Source organism: Varroa destructor, unplaced genomic scaffold (genome assembly GCF_002443255.2).
Source record: "Varroa destructor unplaced genomic scaffold, Vdes_3.0 BEIS01000007.1, whole genome shotgun sequence".
Taxonomy (NCBI): domain Eukaryota; kingdom Metazoa; phylum Arthropoda; class Arachnida; order Mesostigmata; family Varroidae; genus Varroa; species Varroa destructor.
The window spans coordinates 6806793-6831967 of record NW_019211460.1 but is presented as its reverse complement, the minus strand read 5'-3'; the positions used below and the strand labels follow the sequence as shown (position 1 = coordinate 6831967).

The window sequence follows — 25175 nt, the reverse complement described above, 5'->3', positions numbered from 1 at the left end:
GTGGTTTACAGATGAGTGAGGCCCATTTTGAAACTACATCAGCAAAGATAGCCTGCCGTATAAATCCTCTATTCGGTAAATGATGCTCTACTTAAAGTAGAGCCTGTAGAGTGGTGGTTGAAAAAATACCAGGAAGAGCCTTTTAAGCTCAAATACGAAGGCTGTGAAGGGTCCCCTGCGAACAAGAGTGACAAAGTGTCGAAAAATTGGTACAGCACTCAGGTTTCGTGCATTTTTTTTTGTATTATTTTGAATGGGTTCATTTTAGTATATGCGTCTTTTAATAATCGTTCATGGCAGGGCGAAACCAGGACGCAGGTACAAATATAGGGCTTAACAGTTTAATGCACTGCATAATGTAACAGTCCCTTGACAAATATTAAACCCCGTATGTGGTTATTTTTTTAAATATCACTTGTGTATTTTCAGCATGAAACGTGACACGTTGAATTTTAACTTTTTTACTAACGTTTTTTTTGCAGTGTTATATTGCGCAATAGGAGGGGTTTCTATTGTATACCGATATTTTCTGCTAAATGCATAGCGTGTCCATCACTTCTCTAATTGTTGACAGTACATATCAGCTGTAGTCATCATAATCGATTATATAGAACTATAGCAGGACAAACCGTAAAAACGTTTAAAGCTGTACGTTACTCTAGTGGGACCTGCCGCCGATTCGACTGTTCATCGATGTAACGGTGTGCGATCACTGTAGCAAATCAATTTTTTACTACAAGTCACGATTTGAGATAAAGATGGGTCACTGTTGTAGCACGAGAGCAAAGAGAAGCAAACGTATCTACATTTGTTTTTAACTATTCAAGATATTTACTACTTATTTGTTCTCTGGTGGAAATATCATCTTTAAAGGACGGTAGAAAACACAAATTTTAGAAGTATAATTATATGAATGATATCATCATTCGCAGTTAGGGAGAACACTTTCAGAAGTTTCCAACGAGCAGTGATCAAGACGTCTCACTCACTGATTGCCATGGAAGAAATTAATCACAAAAGCAGCTTACTGCAGCTTTCCAAAAAGGATATATTGATATATTTATAATGTAGGAAAATGCATAGGCTAAGGCTGTAAAATTTCTTAACAAGAAACTGACAGAAGCTAAAAACTTATGGGTTTTCAGCCCAAGTTTGCTGGATCCCGCAAGATAATTATGAGAAGGTACTTATAGGAGCAAAATAGTTCCTTAGTGGCTAATTTGCGAAACGATTTCCTTAAAACAGATGTGGCTACTCTACAAACATAAACATTTACCCTGCGTGACTTCTATTTATTCTGTTTTCGATGAAAGGCCATGGCGCATGTATGCCTGTGCCTAATTCTATTTGTTGTAAAACTTATCAGGTGTAATTACCAGTATCTTCAGCTGCTGTTGCAGAGTGTGCCGATATTCAGTGTCATCGTTCTATAGTCCGCTGTAAAAGGTGAAAGTTCTTTGATGAGTGACCATTGTCTTTATGGGTACGTTCTCAAAGTTGGCCGATTGTTGAAACAATGAGTACCTGCGGTTACACGGAAGATCATCAGCTTGATACTAACCCATGTAGGCCAGACTAAAAAAAAGATTCATTTTTCTGTACCTAAAAGCGATTTAGCATATTTCGTGACTAAATCCTTGTTTCCATCGTGTAAATATATATATATATATATATATATATATATATATATATATATAGAGCTACACAGAATTGGAAAAGTTGTGTCTACTTAATGAGTTTGCTATAATAAATACATTGCCAGTAATTTGGTCGCTGTATTATCGCGGGGTACAATTAATGATCGTTAGCACTATTCGGACAAAAGGACACGGGTGAACGATGCGTCCAGTGTGGAACGCTATCTGAATAATAGAAGCAAATCTTATGCTGTAAATAGTTAGCTCAAGGTTACGCGAGTTTCTAACTAATGGTAAAAAAAAAAAAAAAAAAAGGGTAACAGCAACGAAATTACTAAATGAGGAAGTCACTTTTGTATCGTCTAGATAGAAACTACTGGCCTTCATCTTTGCGCCCCTTCTATTCGATCAAGCCTCCTTGCAGCAGGCGTGAATGCTCGATATGTTTCGCTTTCGCCCAAAAGGAAACCGCTATTAAAGGAGGGCTTGCGATTGTCCGCGTGATCTCCATTGGTGTTTCCATAGTGACAAGAGAAAACACTTCTTCTGTTATAAGTGCATCTCTTCTACCCTTGAAAATATCAACGGCATTCTATATTATCTAACGACTTTTCAGCAATTTTACTTCAGTTTTTAACAGCAAACGTTTATCAACGTCAAAGAAGATAGGTCTTATTGACGGATAATACCATTCGCGCTACAGATACCGTCGATTTGCTCAAAATGAATGCACTCAAGATCCGAGACGTTCTAGCAAGACTCATATGTTATCTACTATTGAAGTTACTGAAACTTTTACACTGTGACTATCTCATAAAGGATGATATCCGTAAGTGTTACATTTTTGATCGCCTACCTAAGCATCAAATTCGTCTTTTCACAATTTTCACAAAGCTTATTTCTTTCGGTCAGTAATATTAGCTACAGAGTCTATACAAACAGCGCTTAATAAAAGGAGACAAGTTATGTTCCTTCACTGTAGCCGGCAATATTGAGGTGCCGCACCAACTAGCTTTTGCAGCAAATGGACATCAAGTCTTACTGAACCTCTAAACCAATATATTGTAAGCAATAGCAATAAGATAATCTTCATTGGTTTTGGTCTTATTTATCGAGAGTACTTTATCTAACGAACGCACGAGTCACCTGTTTGCAAATGGCGTACAGGGACCGAATTTTATGGATACTCGCGAAGATACACTCGTAACTGTACGATGATATTCCGTATGTTTGCGTACTTTCGACTTTAAAGCCACTTCTTTGTTTTTGGCCAGAGAAAAATTACTCAGACTCGTTACGGGCGGTTACGTACGTTCCTTCGTTAGCCTTATCCATGTATAGTATTAATCTTAATCTGTATAGTTTTTTCCGTTAGGATAGGACGTTTTTCCGTTATTGCATTGAATGAGCCCGCCATTAGGGGAAGAGCAAACAGAATGCTTTTTTTATTGCGGCAGTTAGTCTTGCTAAAACGATAGCTTAATCAGCTGAAAACTGTTAAAGGCTATGGTCTAATCGTAAACGACATCGAACCTGCGGGTAATCATTTTTTCTTATGGATCATATTTGGCTATGGCAGTTCGTGATTAATGCTAAGGAAGCATTCAAATAACATATTAGAAAGTAAGTGAGCGTAAATGTTTGCGTTCCGTCAAGCTCAGGCGACGATCAAACTACTGACTTTGGCCAAGAATACCTACTCAGAAAACCCTATATACTTGATAAACGCCGTGCAGTTAATTTGAACTTAACACGTAAACGGCCCCAGCCCCTGAAGATCAGAATAAATGAGTCATATCGACTGAAAACCCAAGAATTTTCCTTTCCAGTTCACGTCTCGCTGCAAACTGATGATCACATCTAAAAAACAATAAACAAAAAACAATATTAACATTTATTCACGTTACACTATACGGTATGCATCGACTATCACCACTGATTACCTCTTTTGCTTATTTAATAAACAGACGTATTCGAGCTCGTGCGGATCCTGCTATGCTATATATACTTCCGGTATGGCAGACAATCAGTATTCCCCACTTACAATTTCTGCTCGCCTGATCCCGTTCGCCGAGGATATGTTATGCGGGCAGAGGAACAAAAGCTCGAATATCCCGTTTCCCACAAGGATTTTGAAAATGAGGTATGAATGATAGTTGTAGAAATATCATTTTGCTAAGTTAATCGCGTGTAACATTCTATTCCGCCGCAAGACCGAACAGCTTCCAACATATTGCATGCGACTCCTAGAAATTTGACTTCGTTTTCTATTCAGTAAGGACTTCAGTATTTTATAAGCAGTGTTTTTAATAATAAAAAGTGGGGTGCAAATGAAATTAACACGTGGATCGCTTTCTAAGCAGTTAGAAGTCTATCTATATATCTATCTAGGAGGAATTCTCTATGCAGGTTGAACGTGTTTCTTGACTAAATAAGTATCCCTTTGTTTGATAGTTCCATTTATAGACGATTAGCCTTTCTGGAAGCGTAGAAATTATTGTTGTTGTACTCTTCAAATTATGAGAAATTAAATACGTCGTCAAACGTCTGTAAATATTAGCACTTTCTCGTCATCACCCCCTCAAGGCTCTGCAGTAGATGACAGTTCAAACTTAAAACAAACTGCAAGTTCCCGAGTAGCACAAGCAACTATGAGTTCTCAAGGTATGTAAGTTGGCTTATCATATGCATATTTTAAGCTGGAATACCTGTTCCATAAGTTGTCTATAAAGAATAGAAGTCGCAGTAGGCGCAACTAAGCGTCCTTGGTGATTAGCGCGGTAAGAATTGATGCAACAAAATGCACAAATGTCCCAGCAGCAGATTCTTCCAGTAAAATGATTTCTTCATCTAGAAGCTTTAGCCAACAGTCTCAAAGATATCTTCTAGCATTGCTATGAACACGCACTCATAAAGGTAAACGTGGTAAACCCATATTGTGATCCATATGTAATGGAAACGACCAGCTAGCTCTATTGCACCATTTTTGTTTCGTTAGTACTACCTCTGGCAGAGCATTATGTATTAGCAACGTCGACAAAATCCATCGAACCGTCGCGGTGGCCGCTGCCATGACTGGATACTTACATCGTTACCCTTAGAAGTTTTTCTCTTGAATTTTTTTCGTATTTTAATCAGTGATTTTGATCAGTTACCGGAATGAGAGCTTTTTATAGCCCATAGAAATTGTTCAGCTAGCAAAACGCCCTCTTTTTTTTTTTTTTTTTTTTTTTTTCATATCTCGTTGAGAGATGAACAGTTATAAACAACATTTGTGTGCGAACCTCGCTGTAAATAATTCGAAATGGCCAACCTAAATAATAAGTAAATCACTAGAGAGAAGAATATGACTAGAAGGAACGCCTGACGAAATATATCGCACGTTGAATGTGACCCAGACTGAAATGTGCTTGTAAAAAAATCAAATAATACCACCTGTGGCTGTACGCCCTGCTGCCATTTCAGGGTCCCCAAGAGCTGCTCTTAACTGGCACACAAACCTCAGGAGAGCTTTTGGTAATTCGTATGATCCGCGCAGAACAGCGACAAGCAGAGATACAAATTGTTCTAAGGGACTCCAAAGGTCGCGTATTCGTTTCGCCACATGGAGCCGCTCCGCATAGCAGCGAAAGTAGCAAAACTAGCATCAATGCTTATCAAGCTTTGCGTCTCGATATCAGCCAGGGCAACAAATATCAGGTATTATTACAGGACAATGCACGCCAACGCTTAGTCAGAGTACATGTACTCAACGTAACATTGCTATGTACGTTTTTAATGTAACGATGGTCTTGCTCCACCACACGATTACCTCGCTGAATGCTAGGCCAAGGCTAATTCAGAATACGCTGACGACTGGCAAACTAAAATTGAAGATGACGTTGGCCTACATTTAGAAATTTGACATCCTTTTGGTTAGAAAGGAGTAGGTTTATATCGGGAGTCGCGCTTCTATAAACTGTAAGCTTCTAACTAAGAATATCTTTTCGTTAATCTACAGGTCTATTTTCCCGCTATGTGCGACCACTATTTGATTACATATGGAAAATCAACGCCTTTATTATTATGCAATTGTAAAAGGTTATCTTATGTGTCGGGCAACACCTAACTTAAGGGTTACATGTGGCAAATATGCTTCCCATCGCGTAAAAATTTATTAGAGCTAATCCAGCGTAGTAATAATTGACAAAAATTTTTTAATTTTAAAAAAAAAGCTTTTCTTACTTTTTATTTTTGCCAAACCTACACAACTACATGATACTCGTTAGCATTTAATTATCTTCCCAGTGAATCCATAACATCAGTTAGTATGATTTATCATTCACAGGCTGGCGGATTGCGTCTGATGTGTATGGAGCCAATGCGAAAATGGAGAATAGCTTACAACGGGATGATGATGTTAGTACTGTCGAAAAATGGCAACGACTACTAGCAAAAGTGCATAACAGCCATTATTATCGAAAAGGGTGGTTTTTTACTTTTACGAAAATTTAATATAAAAATGGTTATAAGCTATAAATCATTGATCGCATCTAGAAATTGGAGAGATCTCACACTGGGCTATGACCATGTACGTGATATTTTTTTTTTTTTAATAGAAATGGCCTAAGCGATAAAACGGGACAGATTTAATAAATTTCTTATTCCGGCATGGCAAAGCCTATAAGGATAACTTTGCATTGTTTACAGCCAAGCGGAAACGGGATGTGCTGTTTACGTTAGCTTCGTGCTCCTGTAAGTACAAATAATCGACGCTAATTTAGGGATCTTAAGGCCATTTTGGAAGTGAATGGTACATAAACGGAGTTTTCCATATGCTATATGCTCTTTGTACAATTCTAGTAAATTGATGACAGTAAATAAATAATCACTATAGAGAAATGTTACTATTTACCATAAATACATAAAATAAAATGATTTTTATTTTAAGTGAGCTTTTGTTTGTAGGCATATTGACGATTTATCGTAAAGGACACAGCAGGTTGACTTAATTTTTTTCCATTGGGACTAGTAACCAAGCCTAGAACACACCCTTCAAAAACCAACATGTTCTTCGTTTGGCACAGAGGGTTTGATGTATCTATTGTTAATTATTTCAGCTGGTTTAACTTCACTCATGTAATGGACTGGACGAGCATGGTGTCAATAAACCGTTTGATGAAGTTTTGCCTTCAGAATGGAGGCCCAGATGATCGCTTGTCTGATGCCATCGCATCTATTGAACTGTAGGAACAGATCCTAATAGCAAACCTCATTCGATAGTTTCTTTTCAAGCTTGTCTCTTATTTTATTATTGTCATTATCTTTTCTTTTGAGTGAGCCTATAACACGGTATATGGAACAGGTTCCGATTTACTAAGCCCGTTTCGAATAAACACGCCTCCCTCTGTACTTATGCCCAACTGTCTTAGCCTCAGAGTTGGATGTTTGTGGAAGTGGAAACTTGTTGAGGCATAAAAAATTAAAAATCTCTGAACTTTTCAAGGCAAAGAATTTATTTCAAAGTAAGATTGTCAAAATAAGAATTTCAAGATAATTCAAAATGAGATCTATTTGTGTTCTATTGAGCTAAAAAATTTTATACAACATCAACACCAACTGCTAATTATTACCCTACGACTGACAGCTGTCGAAAGCACCTAAAAGGATATGAGCAAAGCGGCTATTATGTGGGAACGATTAAGATAAATGAAAATAGCAGTTTTCACGGTGGATCCGCGGCGACCACAGGTCAGTTCGAAGCGGGCGGCGAAAACGCGTCCTTCTGGGAAGAAAAGCTTCATCTGCGAGGCAATTTCATTCGAATACGTCACCCGCAAGGATTAGGAGTGGATCGATCTGGTCTGAAGGAAATTTCACACCAGATAGCTGTCAGTGCCAGAGGACACATTGTGCAAATCAGCACTCTAAACTTCTCTCACACCAGCCGTAATCTGGCGTTTGGAAGTTTTGTAGGAACCTCTGGATTCAAAGACTCGCTTGAACATGTGCTGAATCAGCAGAATGCGGAGGCCAAACTCGAGGACGTTCTCACATCACCAGTTCTTCAACTTCAAACGTGTGAGTGTTCATTCATTTTTTCAAAATAGAAGTTCCTAAACTAGTTACTAGTAGCCACACGAATAGCGTAGATCACGGCACTAGCGCTCATCCATTTAGGCAGTTTTTCGGCTGTATGATTTTCGGCTATCCATTATTTTCTGATACTAAGCAAGCGTCTAGCAGAACTTTGCATAATAACGTTTGCATAAAATTTTTTTCAAAATAACTTATGATAGCAAACCGCATCAGAATTAAGTTGCCTTTGACGCTTATGACATTTACAGTCGAGTTATCACACGAGTTTCTGCGTTCTGAAGGTGCATCCCTACAGTCTTTTAAGTCTGTTTTGGGATGGAATAACAATCTGGATGTGTCGGCTTTCGATGCCATGATTGACGGCATTAACGCTGTCGGCATAACGATCCGAAGCATCACGTAAGTAGTGTTACTATAGAGAACTTATGGTCATCATCTCATATCGGTGACATCTGGACATTTTGTTGACTAAATTGAGTGCACAGATGGCCCGACCAGCACACTTTGGACGTTGTACCAGAAATGGTATTTATACTGTTCTAACGTAAAAGCTGCTATTCAGATCGAACATATTTGAGATTTTATTTGTTGTTCTACTTTGTCTTGTTTTCGAATGTGCTTTATAATCACCATATAACTATTGTTTTAGTAAATGCTTTGTGTGAAGTGTGGGAACACGAAGGCCCGTTTTCATAAAACTCACTACACGATTAACAACGATACAGATGATTTACTAACATCCGCAACAGAGAACGAAACGTCGAAAAACTTAAGCAGTTCGTAAAAAATGAAACTTTACGTTATAATATTATCCCTACTTCTCATAGGTTGCCCGAATATTTCGTAGTTATATTTTTGTGTTAAGAAATATCATTATGGGTAGAGGTGTACACATATGGCTATAAGGATACGACCAATATAAAGGCACAACCCGAACAAATTTGATTACAGAACTGGAGTTAGCAGCGTCAACCTTTCACAACCGCCACTCAATATACTCGATTTCGGTAAGTAGTACCATTAAATAGGTTAGGATGGCATTTTTCTTAAAAGGGTTTGGGTAGTATAGTTTACGTATGACTTTTATACATTTTCGCTCCGAATCAGCCCTTCAGCTTCATTTAACAAGAGTGCAGACTGATAAAGGAGAGTGGCACCAAATCACCAGGCAGGAATCAATTTGGTCATGTTTCTTACGTCGCCAGGCGAACGGATTCTCTGCTCAACAGCATGTCCCCCTCATGTAGCTTCTGACCCTGATTCCAACACATCCGGTGAGAAATCCTTCATGTACTTTAGATGCCTCCTGACCAAGCAATTTCTTTAGGACCTCCGAGTCGAAACCTCACTCTACCGCCCGTGCGATTAAATTCTGTAAGACACGAAGCGTTTCATTCCGTCATGAGTGTGCGTCGTGCATGCCATTAACGTGTAAAAAAGACCATCCCTGTCCTATGCCAATATACCTTGGGAGACTCTATGACCTGTAAGCATCTGCGTGAGGCAGTAGGCAAGTTTCGCTCCATATCGTGTGATTCAGATCTCAACGTTAAAGATAATGTTCCTATGTGCCGCGCGCGAAGCGAATCTAGGTATAGCATCCCATTGGTCTAATCAAATGTTTATAATTCTTCTTTCGGCATCTTCTGACAGTTCGTTTCATAATACATATCTTCCTGTTAGCTTTAAGTAAGATGTGTATTATGAGACTTAAGACAGCAGATCCATGGGAGTCTTAAACAGCTTACTTGATTTTGCATCAGCCATTGAGAGGTTCTTGTTTCTCTATATTTAGCAGAATTCTTGCTACTTCCACAGGCATCTGATCACTGGCAAAGTTGACCAAGTGGAAGTCCTTTGTAGTACTGCAAAGACGCTACATATATATATATATATATAATATTTGTATAGAATCCCCAGTGTTTACTTAAAACTTACTCTATTTTGATAAACTATACTAAAATTATACAAGTACAGTTAGATGAACAATATCTTATTGATTTTTGAAATAGACTTAAGAAAATAGTATGAGAGATGTCAATAGCTGATCTTAAAATAACTTTATGAGTAAGTATTAACAAACAGAAACATTAAGTAACAACTAAATTTGACCCTTAGTTAACAAGAGTTACTTTCTTTGAATTATATATATGCTTTTCATAGAGTACTGCCCGCAGCTACTTGGTAAATTTTTATCATTTTTCACAAAATGTCGAATAAAGTTTGGCCTGACAAACTGTTATGAGAGCATTTTTTTCGTTTAATAACACTCCTACTTCCGGAAGTGTTATGCTGATTTTTTCTACCAAGTTTAAATGATATATGCTTTCCGTTTAGCTGAGCATAATCCATCGTGCTGAGCACATACATAGCTTTTAGCCTAAGGCTATCTATTGACGCTGGAAATTAATGTTTTCGTCCACAGACAACAGGGTCCGAAAATTAGGTCTTACAAAATTTTAAGGAAAATATTACAGTCTTATTACAAATACTACAAGGGTGATCAATTTATTGATGTGGTGCACTTTAATTGGTACGCGCACGGCTCTTATGATTCGTTTGTATATGTGCGTGCTCTATAGAAACGCCATCGGCCGAAGTCCCGTACGTAGTGTCGCTCTTCGATTCAAAATGCAAAAACCGCGATCTTACCGGAGGAAAGGGGTCGTCTTTGGCGGTTTTATCCGAACTTTCACATTTAACAAGCAATGAAGCCAAATTTGTTGTACCCAATGGTGTGGTCGTCACCACCGAGGCTTTCCGCAGGTTTTTATTGTCCCCAAAGGTGTCAGCTCTTGAGAAAGACCTTCATAAGGTAATTTTGAAACTGTTCAATTCTGAACCGCTATTAGGTGTTTAAACGGTTTACTGGCGCCGGTCGGCCAAGGTGTTTCGAAAACTAAGCATAAGCTCTAATAAATCGAAATCGGGCAGAGAAGCCCAACCTTAGGTAAAAACGCCTTAGACCTTTGATGGCCGCGTCGTCGCGTTTTCAGTTATGTGAAAAGTTGCTATCGAACCTCTGCGCATTCATAGTATAGCTGTTTTTGGTTTTCAGTTGTTACCTGTCACCAATTTGATTTAGCCAATGCGAGTCTATGTCTATGTCTATGGTTAACTCGTTTATTATTTGAAATTCTATTGAGCCTCCTCGAGTCGAATTCATTAATACGTTCTAAAGACAAATAAGAACTGAAATCTACAGGTGTTATCAACCTCAACGGTGGAGGAAGTCAAGCTGATCACCGATCAATGCAAACAACGGGTGCAAAACGAGCCTGTACCTTCTTGCATCTCAAAACAAATCATCGATCGCCTTAAAGAAATTTTCCCTGATCTCCCATCAAAGCGCTTTGCCATACGCAGTTCGTGCGCTGGAGAAGATTCCGAGGATATGTCAGCAGCGGGGCAAATGGATACGTTCCTTGGCGTGAGAGGCGAAAAAGAGGTGAGAACAGCCGGAGAACCTCGGGCTCTAGTACAAGCCCCACACTGATTTATTATTCTTGTTATACGAGGTTAACTTCTGAGTCGGTACTTCGTACGCTGTTTCACCACTTTTGCTTTTATAAAATGTTCTCCAACCCTATGTTTCCTGTATATTTAGATTATCGCTGCTATAGTGAAATGCTGGTCATCACAGTTCAGTCACATTGCTATAGAGTATAAACGCCGCTATGGTCAAGAGCTTTTGAGCGAAATGGCAGTGGTTGTAATGGAAATGGTAGCCGCGGATAGCGCAGGAGTGATGCTCACCTGCGATCCTCTCACCGGCGACCCGTCCACGATTTACATCACCTCGAACTTCGGACTTGGAGAGGTCAGATCTATGATGACAGAGTGTCCTAGAGAAGTCATTATTGAAAAAATAGAAAATTAAATGATGTGGTTGCGTAGTCGAGCGTACCAGTTAAGTGTTTCCTATTTAAAGGTTATTCCAAGCAGTAAGTTGAATTAAACGCAAAAGTATCACTAATGCGGGCAACCCTTTTCCTTGACATTTTCTTCAATAATAAATAAACTCATTTAAATGAATCAAACAGATAAAATGTTCCGACAGTTTTAAACTAATCTGCCAATTAAAGTAGATGTTCATAACGAATTCGTGTGAGATTTGGTGTTGTTATTACAGAGTGTTGTATCGGCTCTGGCTGATCCGGATACGGTGCGCGTGCACCGCGACATTAGCGGAAAGATCACAGTGAATCAGGTCGATATCGGCAAAAAAAACGTCAAGATTATTATGGATGGTAGGCTATCAAGTATTATTTCAATTAGATAGATTGAAAATTGTTGTTATTAACAATAATTGCTACTGCAATGGAAAAGTTATACACAAAGGAACAAAAGACTTCTTAGTTGGATGCAAGATTTTTTTTTTTTTTTTTTTCATACTAAAACTGACGCTACTACGACTGCAAAAGTGGTAAACATATTTCTTATTGTTTGTTCAGATGTATATGTATTAGCTCGCATTACGGCATATGCTAAGTGACCTAGGGACAGTTATTAAATGACCACTGTTTCGCACAGACTGTTTTTTTCTCGATTTGTGTTTTATAAAAGTGCAATAAGTGACTACAATTCAACATGAGCACATCTTTTTTGTTCACGGAAACCGAAGAATCTCCCATAAGAACCGTAACGATACAAGAAAGTAGAAACAAATAATCACCTTTAAATTTCGGGCTGATTCGGGTTATTTTTAACGGCTTCCTGCTCACAAAATCACCTGAAACTACTGTAGTCGCAGGGTGTATTTTTCTTCTATTGTACCCCAAAGTGGTTCCCTGCATATAATGCATCCATTTTTCAAAGGGCTTACCTACGACCGGACACAACTCTATCTTATGAGGCCGAGTAAAGGGCTCAGTTTTAACGGTTGGATTTGGTTTTTCCGGGACTACTGCTCACCAATTGTCAATTTCGTTCATGGAGTTCAGTCAGAATTAGCCCAATATCGAATTTTTTAACACTACAGACTGATAGGGAAGAATGGCTAGCGCCATCGGATCAGATGGTGCGCCCATTTGACCAACAAAAAACACCAAGGACCAAGATTGCTTTAATGCGTCCTTTGACATGCACCCATACTTCAGCTTCAGGTTTTGATTGTCAGAAAATGATAATTAATAACTGACGACTATTTTAGTGCATACTACACAATTTCAGAGCGTAAGTTTGATAACTAAGCTATCTAGCAATCCATATCTATAAAAATCCAAACAAGAAACTGCTACTTAATAAAAACTACAGCCATGTATGCTGCACAAATGTAAGACAAAGACAGCTTGGCGAATTTCCGTGTTTCCTACATTAGTCTCAGACAATATCAACGAAAACTGTTAGTAAGCACTAATATGATTTCTTGCGATGCTATTGATCATATGTAACTGATGTAGTAACAACCTGTTCTGTTCATAGCTTGAATATTTGTCTCGAAATAGTTAAATTTCACGTGTTTATAACTATAAACACAGATCGTTTTTATGATTTATATCAATTCTGTCGCTGTGCAGAAGTCGGCGGGACTCGCGAAGAAAAGCTTGCGTCCTCAGAAGAAGCCACTGATGCATCTATTAGCGTCCACCAGGCTGTAGAATTAGCTCGTGTTGGTACTGAGGTGAGTTTTTTTTTCAATTTGAAATCCATTTCGCGGCTTACATTATGCCAAATTGGCGCATTTAAATCTAGATAAACAAACAATTCGTATTAAGTGGCGGCCATAGGATTATCAGGACATTTAATTCAGCCACAAGGTCAAGAATAAACATCTAATGCATTTCATAAGGAAACATAGATATAAAAACTAGGCTTTTCCTAATCGAACCGGTAGCAACCGGCTAGCATAGTAGGTGTTCTTATATGATGCATTTAAGTTATATGATCTAGTTTTATAAAGTCAACCAACTAACGGTACAGTTACAATTGTATCTGCATAGATCAAGGCTTATACGAACGCGGTATACTAATTCCATGACGTTATCTAATAAACTGTTTCAAAATGTTTATCCATTCTAATTTTTTTAACCGGTAGATCTGGTTACGCGCTTTGCCCTTAACTTATGGCTCGACCGTACGTGGGTCGGTAAATACCTTTGCGGTCCACACAACTCACAGCTATTTACGCTCAAAATTAGAGAATTTTTTTACCTATATTTAATTTTTTCGCTAACTTTTCCGTGAGTCGTTTTCATACTGTAACAACAAGTATAGTGAAATTTTTTCCTAAAATCAACGCTTGAGTACAACATGTAGTCCCCTTTGGTCGTGCCCTACTTTATCTCTAGCGTCAACACACATGATCAACCGGTGTACAAAATTTTAAACTTATTATAAGGCCTTTCTCATGACTGCCTTGATCCAGGTAATAAAACTAAGCGTTGTCTTCATTATTAAATTAAGCATCACGTTCATACTGAACTTTTCAGTTTTTACCGAGCCTTTCACTATTCGGTTCTAGTCAGGCAACCTATAGTAAGCCCAACTTATAAGTCAAAAAGTTAAAACTAACTTTAGACAGTTTCTTCATGAATGAATCCGTACAACCTATGGATTAAGTTTTTGGGCCGAATATTGACCAGAAATAGCGCGATGGCCTATTCTAAGCGATGTAGTTAGTAGTGTCTCACTTGTAGTAAACAGTGATGCTGCAATAAACATTGTTCTCACGTTAGCAACAAATCCTGAAGTCCTCATCGATACTTTACCTTACATGGACGCTATGAACAATTATTGTCTATGCCTTTGCAGCTGTTTGATGAAATGAAAATCAAAATTCTCATGGTACGTAATCAAATGCCAGTTTTTCTAACCCTTTCCTTGTGACATCAGTACACCGACGAAAACCGTAACCACTCGGTCCTCTTCCACCTAACGAGTTTATGCCAGTACTAGTCAATATCTACTAACCGTTCAAGTTGTATCAAAGGTTATTTCTTTTCGAGCGAAACATTTGATTCGTCGATTCGTTCAGTGTTGGTCTTATATTGCGCAAAGGATTATTGCAGAACCCCTGCATCAATAAATTTGTCCCCAAGCATCCGAGGTAGTTTGCGCGCCGTCGAGATTTTGACCTAGTAGTACCTATTTGCCTACTACAGTACTTTCGGTTTATAAAACCTATTTTAACCATTAAGCTTGCACTGTCTGGCTGCCTAAATTTTTCTGCTTTCAACGGCCCAATCGGATTTCTCCAGGTCCTGCAAAATGGTCCACTCAAGGCGACGGTTGGCTTGATGAAAAATCGAAAATCCATGCGCTTCCGATTTTCCGTTTATAACACTATCTACGTAGTACATTAGAAAACTCAGAAGGCTTGATTACAGCTCTGGGTTTGCGTAATTGTGTAAAACGTGCCATAGCAATCATAGCAAGCAGAAGGTGAAATTTAGGCCAGACATTTTGTGATTAATACTTTGTAACATAGTGATATATGCTATATAACGCATATGACTTACCATGTTCATTGTGAGAAACAATTCTAGGTCGAGAAGTGTTACGGTGATTGGCGGGACGTAGAGTGGGCTCTTCAAGGCCATACATTATTCCTGCTTCAGGCACGCCCGATTACGTTCATGGACAAGCCATCCGATGAAGAGATTTCACTGGACATGGAAATCCCCGCTCGTAACGAGAATACCATAATTTCTACGGCAAACGTTGGGTTGGTTTTTTGCTTTCATTTTCAAGTTTAATTTTGCCGTAATCATATGTTACGAAACAATATTCTAGAGAAGTTGTCTATTAGATAGAGCTGATCATATAATTATTCATAGATTTTACCCGATTTTAGGCAATCATCGAATAGGATGATGGGCAAAGCAAACGATGTAAAATTATCTGTCTGAGCATTATCAGAATCGAAAGACTACTTGAATACGAATTGCTTCCTTTTGCAGTGAAGTATTAAATCGAGCTATTACTCCGTTGGGTATTGATCTGGTCTGTAAGCAGTGCGGTATCTCAATGAAGGTTAGTTAGTACATGATAAATCCCATCTGAGTTCAGCTGAGGCAGTATGTGCTATATATTATATTGGAAAACTATTGGTGGGCTAAATTACGTTTAAAGCTTTTCTGACCAACTAGGCCATTTGTCAATTTATTTTTAACACATTTCATGCGAGTAATAGCTAATTTTTAGGACTATAGTACCAAGATTTCAACTAACCAAATAAACAACTGTTAGTTAACTGTCATAAACTACGTTTGTCACGATCTGCATCTTAATATTCGCCAACTTTTCATGTCCACTTTAGCAATATAAGGCCAAGTCTAGCCGAATGCGAAGAGCTCCCTTGAGTCCGTATTTTGAGTCGATACTGAAGGTTTCGCATCATCACTACTTCATTGATTTGATTGAGGTATGTCCTAATCTGCATAATAATGATAATAATATTTTGAGCTTTTGTATCGCGTTTCCGACGAAGCGTTTGCTTTCAGCAGACACAGAGAAGAACTGACATCAACCTTGATCATTTTTTGACAATACGTTGAAATACGTTTTTCTACGATACTAAAACGCAACCCTGCCGCAAAACAGTTCGCCACAGCTAACGTGCCTTTACTAACCGTAAGCATCTAGAACTAGTAGTTCCCGCTCTGGATAACAAACAAATTTCGAATGCGATGCTGCAGGCTGCGTCCGACCTTGTGTAGTTGTGTGCTAGTACGAACACGAAGACAACCTATCGGACGCAGGCAAAATCTTCTTCATCTGCAACGATCGAAACTAGCCTATTTCATATATCAGTTGCTAAAACGAATATTGTGAGGTTTACCTATATATTACTGAAATAAACTTATATAAGGATGTCGGCGAGCTTCATTTAATACTAGTACCTATATGGGCCTACGAGTTGGTGAGTCAGTAGCTCTCTACCACTTACTACCAACTACGATTTATGAATTTAGGTAAAATAAATATCTCATTGTATTTTAGTGGATTCGCGCGTTTGCAACGAACGCCAAAGACATACAAATTATGGAGTCCCTAATGCTTAATGTGCGTGGCAGAGTCCCTGACGACCCTTTATTTTACGAAAATATAGATGACCCAAGTGACCTCCAACCTTATGTACCCTACTGGGAAAGAACAGCCGACACCATTCATGTAAGTGTAATCCTTTTTAGAAGTTATTGTTCTAAACATAATCACTAAACCTAATCTAAAATAAACACTTCATCTGGAAGAGACGCGAGGAGGAGCGAGTAAGGTCTACCTTAAAAAAAAGTGGTTTTCATATGCTTCCTTAGAATACGGTTTGCTGAGGTCGGTTTATTTGTTCTAGCGAAGCATCAGACCTGCGATGAGGCTTTACGCAAAAATGAATAGTGTAAAAAATGTCAAAAACCAGTATTCCATACAGCGAGCACGAGCAGTATGACTGTTTGTTGGATAAATGTTTCTTCTTGATGCTTGGCTTTGTGATCTGTAGATGAAGTATATCGCAAAGCTTAATTGGCGCTATAACTACTATTTATGCCACAAGAGGGCCCGCTTTCCAATGGACAACATGTCCGTTGAGGAACTCCTAGACGGACTTATTATAGCCTTAACTACGTCGATTGACTGCGCAGTTCGACCGCATGTCAACGCTAGCAATGGATCATTGCTGTGGAGCAATGATATCGTGAACTACATAAAATCCATTAACGATGGTATGTGTTATACTACGCCGTACGCTCCCGTAAACTTGCTAGGAACTCCCCTTTTTAGAACTACCTTTTGCGGGTTTCTCATTAGGGGGTGCTGCTGCTGCTGCTGCTTGACTTCACTAATGCGACACTGAAACATGCTATATATCTTTGCGGTACCCTTAAAAAACACCTTCTTTCGCGTCTGAACGCTCAGTCTATATGTAGCTATAGAATTTGTATCAAGAGTAAAGACTAGAATATCTAATATGGTCCCGTTTCATAACCCTGTTGTCTTACATTTTGCAGAATCGACCGTAACAGTCTATGGCTATCTATCTAGACTTCTCGGTTCGGCGCACGACGTTGTCAGCTGCGAAGTTCCAAAAGTACTTGAGGTAAATTTCTTTGTGAGTTAACTACAACCGTTAGAAATTGCTTTGGTTTGGATACAATGAGTAAAGATCGCGTTTACCGTAGAACTATCTAAAGCATCATTACAATCAAGCTAAGATTAGTTACAATTAGAAAAATGTAGAACAAACTAACCCTAGACATCCTCCCTTCCCGAATACATAGTCATTAATAATATAATACTATATGTCTATAATAATACAATATTGTAATAACATAATATTATATTTAGGCTGCGGTAGGAATAACACAGTATCTGATAACGATAAATAGCTCGCCATTTATTGATATACCCGTGTGTTCGTAACTAACAAAAGTGTTTGCTTGTGTGCAATGATACTCGCCGAAGAAAATGTCCCAGGTGATCCAGTCGGAAATTGGCAGGGACAACTTTCTGAACGCCTCGAACGAAGAGGCTTTGACCTTGCTAAAGAATGAAATGAGCTATCCGCTTTCCAGTAAGGCCTTGAAAAAATTCCTTGAGGATCATGGACATCGAGGGTACAATGAGTTTGATCCGTATCGAAAACCATGGGCCTTAAATGCGGTACCTGTTGTCGCAACCCTGCAAGTATGACTGCTGCTTATCTAGCCAGATTTTCACAACATAAAGTGAACCATCCAAAGCCCCTTCTATAGCTAGCAGGTTACTAACTGCAAAAAATCCTTGATAGATCGTTTATAAATGGGGCTTTGCAATTAATCTGTTTTACTGCTATCCATATCTATTTAGCAGTCAGTGTAATTGTTTTGTTTTAAGCACAATTTCGAATCCAGTGTCGATATGTCAATAAGTATTTTTTTAGGGCCAATATGCGAAAAGATGATTACGTCAAACACTGATTTCATCCCACAGGCAATGTTAAAGAGTGAGTCGGTAGGCCTAAGGAACAAAAAAATAGATAGTGTGTGGGCGTCCATAAAGAATATACCCTGTAAGCTGACTTTTTGGCACAAGTAAGTATGGTTGGTTATTTTCGAACTTATGCATGGTATCACTCATTACGGTTTCATCTTTTCATTTACTTTAGTACAAATCGATTGGCTCAATGATTCGAAATGTACTCAACATATCTATATATATGTAACTGTCAGAAATGCGAATTTTTCGTAATACTCATGTTTGCTGCGCGTTCACGTTCTGACTGTTTACCTAAGGCTCCGGTTAAGCGTGCTAGTGTATTTTGCACGAAAAGGTGTTGGTATTCGCGAGAATACCAAATCCCTCTGGATATGGGCTCAGCATGTGATACGTCTATGGTGTTGGGCACTAGGGCGAAAGCTGAAAGCTGAGGGACGCTTGCCAGATGAGGAACTTTTATTTTTCTGCACACTAAGCGAATTACATAAGGTGATCAAAACTCGTGATTCTGCTATTATCTCCAGGTACAACTATAGTGACTTCCAATATCATATACAACCAATATTTTGAAGAATATTTCAATAGAGAAACGCTAGCTTACAAAACAAAATCCCAGTAAAGGGGTGGTTATTCTTTAGAGGAAAACTTCAAAGTCCTTCATGCTTCGATTTAGAAAAGGGGTCCACTGATGACCGACATTATTTTGTGGCGCACTGTTCCAATAAACGCAGTGAATTTAAACAAAATATGTTAGCGTGGTGCTATCTTTCTTTCAGGGCCTATCATCGCAAACGCCTATTCCCCAAACTTGTCAAATTGCAGTTCCCAGAGTACATCCGCGGTGACCCAAAACCGGTAAAGTGTTCTATATTATATAATAAACTTGGAACATATTTTTTTGTGGCAATCGAGCAAATGGTGTACTAGCCAGCGACGACCGCATCACTGGAAAATGTGTCAAGGTTAGCGTTTAACAATAATCTAAATCAACATCTGACGTCTTAGCTTCACAGTTCAGTATCTGCTGGCCTCAGCTTAAATTAGTATAGGAGGTTTTCGATGAAGGAACGTGCATTGGCGCTTAGGGAAACAAGCCCGGTAGCTTAACCATCATGAAGTCCTAAACAGTTTCTCTGCAGATAGCCTTAAGCCTAATTAGGCTTATTAGAACTTCTTCCTATGAGAGACTTAGAAATTAGCTCAGTGACATAGCTGGCTATCAATTAGATATCTAGATCAAAGTGAAAGAATTGAATAGCTCTGGTAAGTAAAAAGCCGTACGTATTTTCCATTGGTTAGATTGCAATCAAAGCTTTTCTTATCGATTTTTACCTTATTTTATCTTATCGATTTGTGAAAAGCTTATGCGTTAAGTAAGCAGAATGTCTTACATAGTCGACGGTTTCACTTTGGAGAATGAACTTGCCTAAAGTCACGCAATGGCTGCCCGTCTTTACCTTTATTTTATTAAGCTTGCCAGCAATGGGTCGTATGCGATTTGTCAAAAACTAAGCGCTTAAGGAAAGCGATACGAGAGCGAAAATGGAAGGGGGTTATTGGGTACACCACAGCGTTCTCAGTATGCTACACGAATTCAATAAGGGAAACCTTGCTTGTATTGTGCTTAGTCGGCTTGGCGCTAGCAGGCAAAATAGACGGAAACATAGAGGGCTTCATTGGACGACATTTGTTGTTTGTTTGAGCTATGGACGTTCCACAATTGTACCGTAGAAATGACGTAGTTATCCGATGAAAGGGATGCTTACATTTTTCGAACACGCAGCAGTACGTCGAATTGAGTCTATTTCGAAAAGGCTTTATTTCATAGGTCAAATCTAGCTTTAAAGTTTACTAGGCAAAAGGCCGCGCTGAGTTTCTTTCAGTGTTGCCCCGTCTGCTTCTTTTTGTCCAGATCCATAAAGTTATTAGAAGGATTTCTCCGTTATTATTGAGCCAACACGGTAGAGGTTTTAACATCGACCTTTATAGGAACGTCTGACCACAACAAGCAGCTACGCTGGTCGACCATCGAATAATCTTCTCGTTCAAACCCACCATTTGGCCAGAACGGTTAGACTTCGAAAGGATCTACACACAGTTCTAAATGACAATATCGGTTTATAACCTATCCGTCATATTAGCTTCAATGTACCTATTGATCAAGAACGCCTCATACCCCTTTTGTAAACACTAGCGAAGTCGTCCTGTAAGCACTGGCATTTGTCGCTATGTAGTTCCAGCTGTGGCGCAAAGATTGCTTAATTGAAATGATTTTTCCTGCTCATACCAACGCCGTTAAGTAGGTTATGCAAATAAAAGTATAATTTTCCTCTGAGGATTGGTCTCAGATATGTACGTACATGTATTAAGTCAACGATACATCGTAATTACATCGAACGCTTGCACAATAGAGTCGTCCTATGACAATCTCATTTGCAGATAGCTATGCCCGTCGCTGTAACACCCAGCCAGTCTACTATAACTACTTATATAAAGTCTGTCCCTAAATAGGACAGTAAACTTAAGTTACTTTTGGTTTTATGATACAATGAGAGTCCGACTCATATTAAAAAGAATACAGATTTCAATTCGGTACGTGTTTCGATGGGGCCGAAAATCTCAGTATCGATTTAAGCCAGCTGTTTCCAATTGATGATGAGTACAATACAGTATGAGTAATACTTAGAATAAATAAAGTCTTGAAGCCTTGTCCATAGATATTCGTTGTGAGAGTGGGTTTGGTTAATGGATGTTAAAAATAATAGTTATTGTCACTAACGCTCCAATCGACTGTTTCCGTTTCACGTTTTTGTTAACGCGTATGTCCATCTTTTTACGATGTAGATTGCGCAGGAGGTTCCGACGTTCGACGGCGACGTAGTACAAATGAAGGGCTTTCCCATCAGTGTGGGCAGAGTTGAGGCCAGAGCACGCGTGATCAACAAAATTGAAGAAGCGCACACCATTCAGGTTTCTAATAGCAATTTCCATAAACATTTTGAAGCATCTATTGAGAACATTCTGCTGGCATTAAAATAGCTTAGTAATTATTCGTAAGGGCATTACGCTTGGAGCTCAGGAATGCTTCAGGGAGGAACTTCTTCACTAATAACTGACCTCCGCATAGTTGTGTCTAGTAGTAGTGAACCAAGTAGAAGTAATCCCAATATGTGTTTGGATCATGGTATATTTGAGCAGCGTGGCGAAATATTGATCACGTACGCGACAGACATCGCTTGGAGTCCCTATTTTCCGCTACTCGGAGGTATCGTGACCGAGCTCGGCGGACTCATGTCTCACGCAGCTGTGATAGCTCGTGAATACGGCTTACCTTGCGTAGTGGGGCTTTTTAATGTTACCCAGGTAAATAGGAACTGGGTTATTTCTAACGATTTTCTTGCGGTGACAAACTTTATCAAGTCTCCTTCGAGTCAACTGTTCTTAGGTTTTAATATGAGACTCAAATCTCTATGGCTCTATTATGTATTGGTGTTTCAACTTTGAATGACTAATATAGTAAGCATACCATAGGTGACCTTCTTTACCATACCATAGGTGAATTTTTGGTCGACCGTGAATACGTATTTCATGTATTGTGCTATAATGGAAAGCAGTCACTGGAGCCATTTGTCCTATATAATTATCATGCTTTGCAAATCGACTTTAGCAAGGTGTGATGTTTTTTGCATCATTGACATGTCGCAGGTTTTCCGCACGGGAGACCTTGTTCTCTTGGATGGGGCAAATGGGCTTCTAGTTCGTATTGAGGAAGCTAAGGACCAACAGAACTATGCTGTGCCAGAGCCGAGCACCACAGCTACAAGGTTCCGTTAGATCATCGATAAGCTCTCTTTGGAAACGCGCTGTCTGCGGTCGTCTAAGCGGATAACTCTTTCAAAAATGGATCGTTCGCCTATTGAATATAAAAACTTGCTAAACACGTTTTGACATGTACCATATACATATATTCCACTGAAAATAGAGTGCAATACAGGCTACTTCTTCTCAATGCAAAGGAGCGCCTGATGTATCGCAGAAAAATTAAGTTTCTCCCGACGCTCTCGATAAACGTAAGGAACAATTATGGACTGGTAAACATGCATCCACGTAATCGAATGACACCGTTCATTGGTAAACATCAAAGAGCGGGCTTCTACTCGAAGATTTACTCATGCCGTTCTACTGTACCAAAGCCTCTGAGAGCGATACGTACGGAAATAGCAAAAGAAATATATTCATAACATTATAAACATATTGTATTTTCCTCAGTAGTAAAAAAATCGTCTTTATTGCCTTATGAATAAAGCAAGCAGTTTAGTATTCGGATACAGTATACGTAATAGCCGTAGTAGCCCAGTATGGTTTTAATTTTAAACATGTATTTTTTGGCCCACACACTTCCTCTAGGCATGCTCGCCCTAGCGCAGTGGGCATTGATTGTATTTGCCATACTGATCTTAAGGACACATTGTGATCCAGGTACGAGCCCGGGCATGGACTTCGTTTTTTTTGGTATTAGAAGCATACTGTCTGTTGGCCTACCTAACGGCGATACCGGACGTCAAATTACATAGAAGCATGCTAATCCAAACCCGAAACTATGAGAAACTTTCATTCCAAGTATTTAGTTACTTCCAACATGTTACATTCGAGCCTTCTCTCTAAGATACGAATTCTGGATAATTAGAAACGAGTTTCGTTAATATTGTACAGCACCGTTATATAAAAACGAAAATTGTATGCAGTAAACGTGAATGCACTTCTCTACGAACCTATGCGATGGCTTCTGTTGCCAGTTAGATCCAACAATCGTTAGTAAGAAGTTAACCATCCGGAGGATAAAACGAAGAGTTTCTTGTTTAGTCGAACTTCCCCAGAAGATGACAGACCGTTGAAGTAATGGCTGTTAGGCAAGCTATAATACTGTTTGATTCGATGCGTTAGTTGGGATTGATTCCGTGTCCATCGGTCTCAGCAAGTCAAAAGTAGCCTCTACGAAAAGCAACAGAGGGGAAACCTGGTGGCTGGGACGTTGTAGTAAGAGGCTTTCTTAACTAGACCTTCTGTTGTAATTTATATAAACCCTAAGATGGTAGAGCAGGATAAAGAGAGTAAAAGCACTTGATAGGAAAGGATCCGTTTCAGTGTACGTCTCTAAGGGGTACCCATAGTAACGAGTAACGGTTTCCTGATAAAGGATTTACGATCGTGATCTATAGATGTTTCAAGTACAATTAATACTCTACAAATGCTTTCTAAAGCGAATGGCTTTTACCGACACTGGTTTAAATAACGTAAACGTAACTGAGTCAAGCAAAAGTCAGATGAAAATCCTACATATTTCGTAGTGGCTCTTTTTTCTTAATGTAAATACGTGAATTTCAACCACAAGATGACTAAACAAACTCTAATCACCATCGAGAAGCCACCAACTACATCAGTTATTTGTATTTCTTGAAGAGTCCTTTCGTATTTACACACAATTTTACTGAACAATTAGTAATAGTGTGATTAACCCTTTTATTTATCTAACCTTGTCACGAATGCATGAATCCAACTTGACATCTCCAGGTAGACAATACACGTTTTTAAATTTGGGCTCATAAAGACGCACCTCTATTAATAGACATAATTGGTCTCTCTATCAGGCAGTGAAACGCACGCACGTGCGTGCTCTTTTCGATAGCCGAGTAATTTGTTCACATTACCGAGCGTGTTTGAGCACGCGGAAAATGGTCGTTGGCTGTGCGATGGGGGCCTTGGGGGCTGAAATCGTTTGGTTTTCTGATAGTTCCAACTGCACGTGCGCCCAAAGATCTGCACGTCCATTAATAGACGGTTAAAAGGCATCCGTTAATACACTAGTAGACACACAAAGAATTACACCTTTATGCACAGCACCCAGTATTGCTGCTAGAACTTAGTACCACAGGTCGTTCCACGTTGGTAGCGTTTCAGTGGAGGTAACCGCTAGCTGTCACATTCGCTGCCGGCCGCCACGCCGGAAAGAGCCGCCGTAACGCTGTCAGTTAGATTCTGTGACAAAATCCGCTAGTCGATAAGGAAAAATATTCGGATCCGTTGGATGGTGCTTTTAGACCGCTTTTTCGTTGTTCATCTCTTTAATAAGGGTTTGGCACGAACCCCAAACACCGAAAATAACAAAAGGTTCATTAATACTAACTATTAGAAAAGCTTGAATGACAAAAAGTGTACAGCGTTTACATAATACGATCAGTTTTGACGAATGTCGGAGCGCCATCTAGCTGAGTCTGTCGAGTCGTTCCTCACCTTACTCCTACTGCTCCAGATGAAAAACCCGCACCAAGTCTCTGGTCTCGGTTCTAGGTCGGTTGCTTCTTAGTAGCCCACCTTTAGATGCTTATGTCGCTGGTCATGCTCGTGATGGCCGCGTCATTCTTACCACGCCGTTGTAGCAACTCACGCCGTGTCTATGAATGTGTGTCTATGTGTGTGCGTGTGTATGTCTACACCTGAGATGCAGATTCTAAGAGAGGTGTCAGCATTGCATTGGAATCGAGTTTG

At 39.2% G+C, this 25175-nt stretch overlaps 1 protein-coding gene and 1 long non-coding RNA gene across 6 annotated transcripts; one reads left to right on the top strand and one right to left on the bottom strand.

Annotated features, from left to right (window-relative positions):
• The first annotated feature begins 2081 nt into the window (after positions 1–2081).
• LOC111254607 (uncharacterized) lies at positions 2082–22962 on the top strand. Of its 5 annotated transcripts, XM_022815614.2 has the most exons (28): positions 2094–2466; positions 3605–3780; positions 5103–5336; positions 5965–6035; positions 6327–6371; positions 6737–6862; positions 7264–7697; positions 7964–8114; positions 8667–8722; positions 8921–8989; positions 10298–10530; positions 10921–11163; positions 11323–11535; positions 11848–11965; positions 13235–13338; positions 15203–15381; positions 15617–15689; positions 15976–16080; positions 16659–16829; positions 17155–17377; positions 17663–17751; positions 18117–18338; positions 18624–18724; positions 18926–19153; positions 19406–19484; positions 21474–21599; positions 21828–21992; positions 22335–22962. In XM_022815614.2, exons 1-28 carry the CDS (start codon positions 2361–2363, stop codon positions 22461–22463), a joined length of 4269 nt encoding a protein of 1422 aa, XP_022671349.1. In that variant the 5' UTR covers positions 2094–2360; the 3' UTR covers positions 22464–22962. The 5 variants fall into 5 exon arrangements, with proteins under 5 accessions (XP_022671353.1, XP_022671352.1, XP_086832250.1 ...); XM_022815617.2 differs by lacking the exon at positions 21828–21992 and having other exon boundaries at positions 2085–2466; XM_086976124.1 differs by lacking the exon at positions 18926–19153 and having other exon boundaries at positions 2090–2466.
• LOC147754249 (uncharacterized) lies at positions 18025–25096 on the bottom strand. Its single transcript, XR_015317967.1, has 2 exons — positions 24921–25096; positions 18025–24749 (listed from the first exon to the last, which is right to left on the bottom strand). It is a non-coding gene; the product is annotated as an uncharacterized LOC147754249 (long non-coding RNA).
• Between the last annotated feature and the right edge of the window lie 79 nt (positions 25097–25175).